The sequence below is a fragment of the Conger conger genome, chromosome 12 (genome assembly GCF_963514075.1).
Source record: "Conger conger chromosome 12, fConCon1.1, whole genome shotgun sequence".
Taxonomy (NCBI): domain Eukaryota; kingdom Metazoa; phylum Chordata; class Actinopteri; order Anguilliformes; family Congridae; genus Conger; species Conger conger.
In genome coordinates, this window is record NC_083771.1 from 31,384,887 (window position 1) to 31,397,513 (window position 12,627).

General features: G+C 40.2%; 1 protein-coding gene across 1 annotated transcript in view; it reads right to left on the bottom strand.

Annotated features, from left to right (window-relative positions):
- grk3 (G protein-coupled receptor kinase 3) overlaps positions 1-8,321 on the bottom strand; it is a 60,811-nt gene extending 52,490 nt beyond the window's left edge. Inside the window, 1 exon segment of the mRNA XM_061262622.1 lies at positions 6,036-8,321. Coding sequence (XP_061118606.1) covers positions 6,036-6,148 — 113 coding nt within the window. The 5' untranslated portion in view covers positions 6,149-8,321.
- Between the last annotated feature and the right edge of the window lie 4,306 nt (positions 8,322-12,627).

The following is a 12,627-nucleotide window of genomic DNA, read 5'->3' on the forward strand; positions in this document are numbered from 1 at the left end:
ACGCTTAGCCTAATGAACAACAAAAAAAAATGAAATGAATCAAAACAATAAATATTTAATGTGACACTGCAAAGGTACTGCTGCTGGATTCCACCCTGCTGCTGGGTTAACCAGCCAGCTCATAGGTTTCAGCAAGAAATTCCAGAATGGCCACTTTCCGTGACTTGATACGGCTCTGAAAGGCAAATGATTTCGTTTTGGGCGTCACTGCCGTGCTCGCGCTCTGCTACCTTCCACAGTTGCATTTCTGGACGGGCGTGAGCAATGCGCTAAGAGGCTCCTGGTGGCTTCCTTGGCTGAGAAGCTAACCAGAAATGGCACCTTGTTAGGTGACAAGGGGGTGGAGTGGGGGGAGATTCCTGTGGTGAAAACTAGCACACTGCAGAAGACACGCATGACTACAGCGGAACAGAGTCTGAATTTGGTATTAAAGAAATGAAAGTTAAGTTGCGAGGCAAAGGAATTAAATTCACTGAATGGCTTTAAAAAAAACGATGTGCTTATTCGGTGGATGAAAGACCCGCCTTTGGGCATAGATCATCTCGCCACCTGTAATTTTGTCGGGCTCAAAAGGGACACGGGGCCCAAAAGTGAAGTCAGAGCAGACCGTGTCCCCCTCATGAGTAGACAGACGTGTCAAGGAGTCAAGGAGACGTGTCAAACAGTGATTGAAGAAACAATTACATATTATTACACATTACAGAAAAAACACATCTCTACACTGTACTTTCTGGTATTGCCAGTGCCCTGTCCAAGACCAATTATTTTGCACTGTAATATCAATCAATCAGTATAGTCGTAAGATTATAACCAATATGATAACAACTTAAAATTCAGGCTACTTTCTACCACAACTCTTATTTTACCACAGTGGGCTGCTGTGGAACCTAATTTACAATTCTTTGTTTCATACAGGAAATCCTACATACACAGTAAAACGTTATCATGCTTCAAACTCCTACTATTCCCACGGTAAAATGCTTAATCGTTGTAATTCAAAAAATGACATTTAAGTTTTATTAATTAGTTATATATATCTATTATTTTTCCTTCTGAATGCATGTGCCCGTTTGGCGAGGGTATCTGCCCTTCACACTGGGCCACAGCACAGGGCACATCCACCTCATTAGAGAGGGGAGGCACAGCGCGCGTGAACATCCACCGCCCCCGAGTCAGTGCTCCAAATGAAAGGCCCTGCCTCTGCCCCCGTGCCTTTCCACAGAACGGACGGCCATTCCAGTCCAGGCTCCAAATGTCAAGTCTTACAAGTCTTACGTTGTGTTTTTTTTGTGGCACCAACCCCCTGCCCCGTACACAGTCCCGGCTGACACCCCGACGGGCGGGTGAAAAACAGCGACCGGTCTCAGACTAAATACACGGGGGTAACTCCCGGGACTGCTTCACCTCCAGCAGTCACCAGACCCAAACAACAGCTTCACTGTTACCTTTTATGGAGTAACCTACACATACTCAAAATGTATACTGCTAAAATATATGCTTGTGAAAACCGAAAGGGCTTTCCAAACAAGATATGCATGGCAAATCCCACGAGAGATTAACAAATCCCCCTGTGAAAAGAATGAAAAAGGCCATCCCCCAATTCTGAAAGACATAAACAACAAACACTTTGAGAGAGAAGTATGAACATTGGTTTCTCAGATTCATCATGCGTTCCCAGAAGGTGCGAGAAAGAAGGATTATATTGGCTTCATACAGGCCCAAGTGGTGGATGGGGAAATTAGTCTGTTGCCTTCGGATATTACCATCAGTACTGAACAGTTTCAACTAACAGGTACACAAACACTTTCTCCCGCACAAATGCCCAGCAGACAATCATCAGCATTCTTTTATTTGTAGCTAAATATAGCCAACGCCTGGTTTCGCTGCAATATGTTTCAAACATGTTCAAGGGTGTTTGGTGAAACGAAGCAGATGCCTTTATTTGTGCTGCTGTACGACTATTTTCACCTTCTGCTGGGGGTGACTGGTGCACAGACACACACACATACAGCCAATCCCTGGCCCCAGTGCCCAGAGACCAAGCCTTTCACTCCACCCCTTTCCACTTCACTATCCAGCACCAGTTTCTCCTTATCCAGTCTCTCCAACTCTTAGAAAAAAATAAAAATCTCCTTCCTGCTTCTGCATTCCCGCTCCCCCTCCAACTATCAGCTCATCGCCTTTACTTCACTCCTCCCTCCCCACCAACGTCATTCATCGCCAGCGTCTGTCTTTCTCTGTTCTTCAGCCTCTCTCGTGCACACACACAGACACACACACAGACACACACAGACACACACAAGCCTCCTCCTGTGTGATTAGAATAATCTCACTTCATGTCAAACAATATCAGAACCCCCCCCCCCACACCCACCCCAAAGGCTTGCAGTCATGCCGTCAATGTCGCACCTATCTGTCGGACGGTTCAAACTCGGCTCGACGAGAATTTGACAGCGCACTGCTATCTCTACGACACTGGCTTTGGTGAACACCACACCACACAACAAAGAGGATTCTGTTTATTTATGTCTCTTTTTTTAAAAACGCCTTTAAGAGATTGTTTTTTTTTTTTTTTTTAAAGGTTTCTATTTATATGTCTCTCTCTCTCTCAGTGGAATAGTATTACAGCTAATTCAGGAGATCACGTTTTTTTTTTTTTTGTGGTTTTTTTTTCTCACAATATTAAATCCTCATTAAAGTAAAACCGATGTTTTACCACGTCAGACCAGATAGGGGCTTATTCTGCCCGAACTGCTTCCGGGAGCGGGGAAAAGCAGGCTGAAGCCACCGTTGACGCGGCTGAGAGGGTACTGTGCGATTTTTGAACGGTGACGACAGTACTAATGATGTGGAGGCTGATGGCAGTAATGCTTTCTCTACTGACACCCACAGCGCTGGGAATGGCAGAGCAGTAATCCCCCTCGGAGCAAAAGCAGCCACACTAAAGCGCCCTAATCACAAAGGGTGCCAGCTGGACATCTTATTCCCGCACCCTCTGCGAGGGTAATAGGCATTGCCCTTTTTATCATCTTTTATCATTACCAACATTGTCCAACGAGTTTAATATTTTATCCATCAGCTGCCTGACGGTCATTCCTCCATTAAATCCTAATATTTTAATTGGTAATTGCATGACCTCATTCGCTTAAAGCATTCTCATAATTTGCCTCGTGCATCAGATTGCATTCAGAATACAAAATGTATTCTTGCTCAATCAGGCTAAGTGAAGCACCAGATGAAAATTAACAGCTTTCAATGCAGCCAAGATTTATTTCTAAGAACAGTTACCGCAATGAAAACAACAAGTGCTACACTGTTTCACGAGCTAGATTTTAGTTAATATTTTAAATTAAAATGAAAACCATTATTCACTTTATGCTGCGTTGGTGAATACACAGATTAACCTCTGTAACATGTCTACAGTATTGCTGAAAAAGTGTACAATGGAACACACACGACAACTGATCTAAAATGTAAATTCAGTAATGAAATACAATTTGTAGGCTTAAAGATATTTAGATCAATAATTCCATGCACCACTTCTCATACTGTAATGTGTCACATTCATGCACAAATTGGCTTATTACTCCATCATACGATACAAAACAAGGTTTCGAATGGCTTCTAATATGGCAAACTGACAGGGCCAGCTTTCACAGAGATATCAAAGCAGTTGGGAACAAACGTTTCACTTGGTGCATGACTCTCTAATTCCTTTCTGCCAAAACTTGTCTAACTGATCCTCATGCACCACTTTGCTTGGCTCTTCATTCCACAGGCTGCTTCAGGCAGTTTGCAGACAGACTGACTGAGAGAATGTTCTTTATGGTGTGAAATGCATGAATGACATGACTACGGATAGCGTGTCATTCGAAACCTTGAGGATAGCAAAAGATTCTGTTTTCGGTGCATGCGTGCGTGTGTGTGTGAGTCTAAAGTCTAAATATTTTCTCACACAGAAAAGGTTACACTTTTAGGTTACCTTCATAACAAGCTTCAACCCGGGCGCAGTTTGTATCAGTGCTATAAAGCAATAAAGATGGAGGCCTCAGCATTGGCCAATGAAGACAGTCAAATGAACCAAGAGCAAGGCTGTGTGCACTTAAAACACTGACACACACACGCAAACATATATGCAAATGCATATATGGCTACATTGCTGGCATCCTGATCATTAACAGTTTTCTAAAAATAGGAAAAGGGAAAAACCAAGACAGACAGAAGACAAAATCTGTAATGAAGACAAATGAATGCAGCTGTTGAGGACACACCAAAGACCAGAGCAGACCCTCCAAGGCCGGGCATTTTGACCTTGAAAGCATGCAAACTGCTATTCTTGTTGGGAATATTATAATGGTCATCAGCCTTAATTCACTCAGTTGCTTAACAAGCAGCCTTTATGTCAGAACTGAGAGTACAATACAAAGTACAATCATCTCCCCTTAATAGGCAGTTCTACCATTCAAATGGCAGATATTCATAAATTGTCACAAAGTTCCCAAAATATTATTATGAAACAAATCTGTAATGACCAACAGAAAACCATTTTTGAAAGGGCCAGCAAAAAATGAAATCCACACAATAATTTAGGTTTAGCCATGCAATCAAAGTACATGAATAGGTTATGACATTATCGCATATAATTGTTATTAAGAATAAAACGTGCCACGCATGCTTGCAAATGGTCTCAGGAAACACAAAAGGCTAGATTCAATCCTCACCCACAGCACTTTGGCTTCCAATAATTGCAGATCCCCTATAGGCCCCATTTGACGCTGGCTGAACTAACATGAACTGTAACATAATGCTGGATCAATTGCTCCATAAATAGACAATCAAAAATGCATACAAAAAAAGATATATATACATTTCTTTTCTTTTTTTTTGAAATTGTCGATTTAACTTGTGGCTTATGGGACATGCCGCCCTACGGCGATGAATAAGAAAACCATTTAGCGGAGGGAAAGCCTGGCCTTTGGATGCTGCACAATACGGAGTCCCTCCGTTACAAAGGAGCATCATACAGCTGCTTTATAAAATAAAATAAAATAAAATAAAATAAAATACAAATAACGGCAGGCGAGCAGAGACACAGCACACTAGCTAACGTTAGTTCAATGACACTGCCACCACACGGTAAGGGCACAGCTTTCGCTGCATCTACCTAGCGGATAACTAGCTTCAATCTTTGGCGCAGGAGACTGTAGTGTACTGTTGCTACCTAGCTAATGTTGGCTAAAATGCAGGACACATATTCCACAATCTACGGACATGCAAATCTACCTTAACGGATTTGCTACTTTTGATGCGCTGGGCGCTGCGAGAAGCTACAGCTAGTCAATTAGCCATCTACGACACTCACTTCAAAGACCATTTAGAACACGCAGACGAAGGTCGACATTTCATTTTCAATTTGAAAAGCGCTAGTTAGACGTGACAGGTTTTAGACTTCAGGTTTGAGTGTGAATGGGTCTTGGATGCGTATGTGGATTTTTCATTACATTATCGTAACAGAATGAACGAGGACACACAGCAAATGTTAGCCAACTACCCTATCTTCAATACATAATATGAATATGTCTTACCCTGAACAAATCTGACAGAACAAATCTGTCATGTCGAAATCTAAGATAAGCCTATTCAAGCGGACAATACTGTGAAGTGCATTGACAGAACAGAAATACAAATATATTTTCAATATTAAAACATAGATTGAATATCTTAATTCAATGTCAGCAACAACTCAATAGGTAAGATTATACACAGGAAATGGCAATTATGATAAAATACGATAAAACACCTTATCTTGACCACCATATTTATCTTACGAGCTCCATTTTTGTCACAGATGCATGTAACAGGGAATCATAATGGGCCTTGTGTGGTGTCATTGTTATTTTACACACAGGCTGCCAAACGTTGGTTGTCCCTAGTAACAGAATGACAGGTTGCATTGAGCTGTCCATCTCGTTACTTCTCCCCAATCACACACACCGACAGACAAACACATTCAACCACGACAATTAGGCGAGTACCTGGGTTCGGGAAGGATGATTTTCTTACTCGCCCTGGCAGCTGGAGTAGATTTACTCTTCTCCATCGCCATCAAGTAACTGACATCGGCGAGAACTGCTTCGAGGTCCGCCATCTTCAACTCTTGATCGACCGAATCGATACAACACCAGCCGTGGGAATGTCCAGAAAGATACAGAAACCAATGTCCAGTGAAACACGGTACGGACAAAATCCAATTCCCACGGGATAAAAGGGATCCAAAAGGGGGAGAGGAGATGCGGGAGTCAGGATCAGAAGATCAGTTTCCCCTCTGGCTGAGGGTGTCGTTTTCTTCGTATTGGTCCAATACTTAGAATATCTCAAAAACAGACATTGTTACTGATGATAAATATACATATAGAATTTAAGGGGAGGGGAGAAAATGTAGCTCGCTATCGTTTGGAAGTGGGTTTAGTTTGGTTTCTGCAAAGGGAAAACGTTTTCACAGATAGCCGCATAACATAAACTACACCGTTTATATTGTGTAACAGGTAGTAGCTATGTTAGATAACGTTATTTAACTAAATCTAGCTAGCCACCAATATGCATATCAATTGTTAAAATATTTACCTTTACTGACCCCCTAGCCACAGGTCCACTACGCTTCACTGATTGAGATTACCCGTCTCTGGGTTGTAGCCTGGTGATTAACTAGCTAAATAGCGACCCAACTGTCACAACCACTGGCACATTTTACAAAAATGTATAACGTTACTGCGGTATGACAGCATCAATTTGTAAAATACTAATGTTAATAGTGAACTACGTGACCACTTCAATAAGATTCAGACTGAATTTATGTACAGCCAGGGACCAGGTTTGGTAAAACAAAATCGAGGCTGTTGACGCTATGTGATCAGACAATATCGCAATCGTGTCAAAAGACCAAAACCACCCTCAGAATGAGTAATTGTTAGCTAAAATAAAAGTAAAATATATTGTCGCTGCTAGGCTAGCTACACATCGTTAAATCGGAACAATTCGTCGGCAAGTGTACCGTTTAATCTCAAGCAACAATTTACAATTAAAATCGAAAACTAACTCAGCTTGATCAAAATAAAAAAAAAATCCAATTCATCCCACAATGTTATTTTTCTTTGCTTCCTGTATCGCCGATCTCTTATGCACAGAAAGGAGGCATCGATAGCTATCATTAGCAGAGTACGTTAGCTAGCTACTGATAGCTCTAGGGATTATCCAATTGAAGTAATTTAGCTACATTTAACGTTAATCGCATGTAGCTAATCTGCCAGATAAAATGTTACCTCAACCGAAACGTAACGTGTACAGCGCTAAACTACGGCAGAGAAATACAAGCGCTTCTCCATTTTCTTGGTTGACAAGGAAAGGGGGTTTGTTGTACTGACCGTCCCCAGACTAGCTCGCTAGCACTACAGCTAGCTACCACTACCTATTACGACAGATAGCTGGCTAATCAAGTTCAAAATGAAAGCAACCAATTAGCTGGCCAGTTTCTTATTTAATCGGATTATCTCCTTCTCACCAATAACTGGATAGAAGAGCAATTTAGCTTTCTGACAAAAAGCTAACCAAGTTCCGTCTATTTTCTCTTGTCTTGCGGTTTTCTGCTAGCTATCGTTTTTTTCGCATATGGTGGTAGAGGGGGAGGGGACGACTGAAAAGGGAAATTAGCTAGCGGGCTAGCTAACAAACTAGCTGCCTAGTGGTAGCTGTAATGACGATAACGTTACTCGGTGGTCACCCTAATGTAGCTATGCCTTATCTCGCTTTCTTCTGCTTGAAACACCAGAAGATGGAAATTAGCAGGACAGTATAAATTTACTAGCCAACGTTAGCTCTTGCGGAACTTCATGTTTATGCTCTATCCGTGCAAACAACACTGGAAACTAGCTATAGGCTTCAACCAGCTAGCAAATGTGGCTAGCTAGCTATAAAATCAAGCGTCGGTCCCCTTAAATGCGCAGCAATCATTGTACCCGCCTTCAATGTCTTTCCCAAATGTAACCCCCCCAAAATCGGCAATGTTGCTTTTCCTCCTTAAGACAATTTCCTCTTGTCCCAAGCATCCGCATTCGGGGCGCCGCTGTATTTCATAGGAGTCACAACTGCTGTTTTATCGCTGACAACATCGGCGGTTTCTTGGTTTTTCACTCTTTCTCCTTCGTCTTATTTCTTTTGTGTATCCTATAAATCGAAGATTATTTCCTATTCCGTCCTCTTTATCCGTCCGAAACTGCCGACCGGTCCTTGCCGCGTTAGCGTGTCCGGTGTGTATCGCTTCTGAAGCGGTGTATTCTCTCAGGCAAACTGTGAGAGCCCCACTTCCTCCCATGCGTGAGCTTTCTGTAAAGCGCGGAACTGGACTTTCTAAAAATCGGGGGTGTACAGTCGGAGACGTTTCACATTCGAAGTCAGACAGTCACACGTCAAGTACATGATAGCATAACGCACTGAATTGGAAACAATAAATATGTCTTACAACCGTATTCCATTCCATAAGACAGCTTCTTTCCCAACGTGTTAATTCCTATCCCAAAATAATACCCGAAGCGACCCCTGTAGGCACTGGCACTGGACGATAGCCCATATTCAAATGTGACGTTAAAGCAGTAAAAACAGTTTTCATGTTGTTACCCTCAGTAGTATGCTAAAGGAACCACAATGTGCTGAAAATTATTGATGCCTTGTAATAAGTATAAAATCAGGACTGCATTGATAAATTAGTGAGCGCTTAGATGTTTAATGTTCCCATCTATAAACTGCACATAAAATACCTTTGGATGCTTCTTGATTCACATAGCCTCCACAAACCTAAAGCTAAACATTTTTGTCTACCTCTGGCATGGTATAAAAAAGTGGGCAATACCTTATGGGTACTGACAGATGGCTTCTAAATGAAACTAGCTGCAAAATTGACCAGATATGTCATTCTGAACTCATCTGTGGGATGAGGCATAGCTATCTGTGTGGTTTAAGAGGGTAAATAATCCCTCTACACATAAATAATCCCTCTACACGTTAAGCAATAATAGCATCTTTTTTAAATTCTGGAATTACAATTGCGGTTGGAACAAATACCATGTCATATAGGCCTATAATATGACAAGATAGTTTGTTGAAATAATTGTTAATCCAAAATTCAAAACATGTCAAAAATCAAGTAGAATGAAATGCATGAATTGTAGGCTATTATATGAAATGTATTAAGTAGGCTACAGAAATACAGCAGAGTGCAGACAATAGCCTACAAATATTTATTTAAAAAATCCAACACAGCGTGCAATCCCCCTCCTCCAGCTTTTGTAAGAATATCGCCTAATGCTCTGAACAGCATATTTTGCGAACCTGCCAATAAAAGCACAATCTTGCTTGTATATGGATAAAAAAATAACTGGATAATATTCCCCATAGGTCTTTGCGTTTTGGCTAGATTGTAGATTGGGATTGTGAAATAGGCTACTTCGTTCTGAAACGCCCAATACAATAAAAAGGACGAGTCTTTGACAAATTACCAATCCTAGCACAGCTCCGTCGCAGGTTAGCAAAATGTCAGAAGCTCTTCGTTGAGCCCAACTAGATTGTTCCCCCCTTTACTGCACCACAACCAGGGCGCCGTCCTTTATTTATGTCACTGATTTTGTTTTGCCACGTTAATTACTGAAATTTGTTTTCCATGTAGTGGGTTGCAATTTTAACTGCAAGTCTAAATGTAAATTTGTCTGGTTCTGTCTCGAGGTTATTTCAGGCTGCGTACACAGGCGCTCAGCTCCTTCCAGTGGCGGGAAGGAGTAAGTACGACCATCGGTAACACCAGCTCCGGTTGTCGAGATCTTGGCGCCTTTGAAAGTTAAAGGAAACACGAGCCGCTTCCAAAACAGGTGCAAAGTATGACGTCATTCCGAGTATAAACAGCCTTGTTGGCCGACTCGGTCTCTTCCGCGTTATAATAAATAAACAATAAAAACGTAACAATGAAGACCGGGCAGGTTATGCAAGTGTCAGTCGCGATCTCTTGCGAATAACGAAATCCCCAGTACAAAATGATAAACGGTACAATAGTGTAGACTGGGTTCTGAAGACAGTAGCCTACAGTACAATCGCTCTTGGAGGCACAGATTCAGTTTTCACTATGTGACTTAGTCTATCTATCAAATGCGTTATTGCAAATCAAAATTACTTCATAAAATGTATGGATTTTCTAACAGTGGAACACTGTTGTGCAAGAGCCTATGAGGTTTTTTTTAGTAGGAATGGATAATGAAACGAAACAGCATAGCCTATTGCTTAAACCGACAATACATTTCTCTGGAGTAAGAATGAACGGTCACACTTTACAATAAGGTTCATGAATTGGCATCAACAAATGTAGTTGTTAATCATGAATTAATGACGCATACAAATACATTAGGCCTAATTGTGCATGAGATTAACCTCTCATTATTTTATATATTTTACTGCTAACAAATGCATTAGTTCATATTTTACATTAGCAAGGATAAACGTAGTTAGTTAAACATTAACGAACAGAAAAAAAACAGGTTTTTACCATTTCAATATGAATTGGCATTGACTAATATTTAGTTGTTAACATGAATGAATGAATACACATACATTGACACAGCTGTGCTGATCAACTTCTCCGTAGTTAACAATTACTTAATGAAAATTCATGTAACCTTATTTTAAAGTGAATATAGTTCATTATGGAATTATTTGAATGCCTCACTTGAAGAATTTAGTCTTGAAAGGATGGCATCTACACTCCACCTGAGGTAGGCATTTTGCGTGCAAACATGACCCTGTATACATTTCTCGTGCATAATGTGTAAAATAATTTTGTACAGTGCTGTATCCAATTAAGAAGATTTAACCAGAAACCAGTATTGCGCAGAAGCCTGGTAATTGAAGTTCAATATCAATAAATGTGAAGTTCTCCATGTGGGAAATAACAACATAAGGCAGGACTGCTTCATGGGAGGTACACATAAAACTGGAATGGGCTCAAAAAACAATTTGGGATTATTAATTTCAGGTACTATTCACTTTGTAAGGTCTCACTTTGAGTATTATAAAATATATTATGAGGATAAATTATGAGGAAAGACTTAAGATGCTAAAGCGCTTCAAGCTCTCCTCTTTTGCTGCCACATATTGATAGTTTGTATTGCCAAAATGTTTATTTTGGTCACATCTGACCATCGCAATAAACTGGGAGTGGTCAATTCCAGAAGATTTGGGAAACTCCAAATGCTTAGTTTTCTTCATTGTGCTCAGTAAGGGCCATGACACCCTTTAAAAAAATTTTAAGGTGGCATTTTATGGTTCTTTTTGAGACTTGGTAACCCCATCTGCATGTCCGGCAGATATATTTCCATTTTGGTAGAAAGTTTGTTTTGAAAATAATTTGATACAGACGTATTTATGGAACCAAACATCCTACCTGTTTATAAAGGTAAGACGGTTTATTTTGTAATATGTTCAGCCATTTTTGAGGAAACAACACTTTTGTCCGGGCTATACCTGGGTAAATGTAGCCTTGAACTGCTTCATGGTGTTGCGTAAATGCAAAAGGTAATTTCAGGTACCAAATTAATGTAAAATATGGTAAGCTCCTTGTACATGGTTTCCTACCCTTTCCAACAAGGTATAATGTGTTTTATTTAGGCGACAGACTCTTTAGGAATATGGCTGCATATAAAGTAGTTCTGGGTTGTTCCTTGACTTAGAAATTGAGATATTCAGTGCTAAACTATGAAAAAGGCGTTTTGTAATTATGTTGTATTTTAGTGTATCTTTTCTGTACACTGTATATGCATGATCTGACATAAATTTGTTCCATTTCAAATTCCAGAATGGTACAAGCCTCTTCGTTAATTTAAGTCACATGTGTGCAGTAAATTGTTTTTGAGATATTGACACTTTTATAAGACCAAAATAGGTGGAAATTGCCCTCAACTGTAATTTGGTACCCATTACCTGTGATAGTCAATTACCATCTGTCTCTTCTGAATTGATTTCTTTGGCTTTTCCCATGCTGATGGATGACAAAAGGATTTTGATTGCTCAACTAGATTAAGATTTTATTGACAATTTCAATTTCACTTTATTTGATTTTATTTACAATAATTGTTCAGGGTGCCAATAATTTCAACACCTAAGATTTTCAGAGCAAATTGTCACTTAATAAAAACATTGAAATATGAGAGTGAATGAATTAAAAAAACATATGTTGTCTCCCCCCCCCCCCCATATGTTTATTATATGCTTCCCTTTTTTTCTAATTTTTATTAAAATGAATCATTCTGGAATTCTGGAGCTGACTTCATACAGTGCAGTCCGTAAGTATTTGAACGGTGGTACAATTTCTGTTATTTCAGAAACAGCTGCAAAGCCTACTGTCTAATTACTTTTGGTCCCTAAAATGGAGGGCATATGTATAAACAAAATCATCCAATATGGATGTAAATAACCTCAAATTAAAGGTGACTGTCTGCACTTTAACCTCATTTTCATTGTGTCATTTCAAATCCAATGTGCTGGAGCAAAGAGCCAAATTAATGGAAAAACCTGAAATGAGTGGAGAAACATATC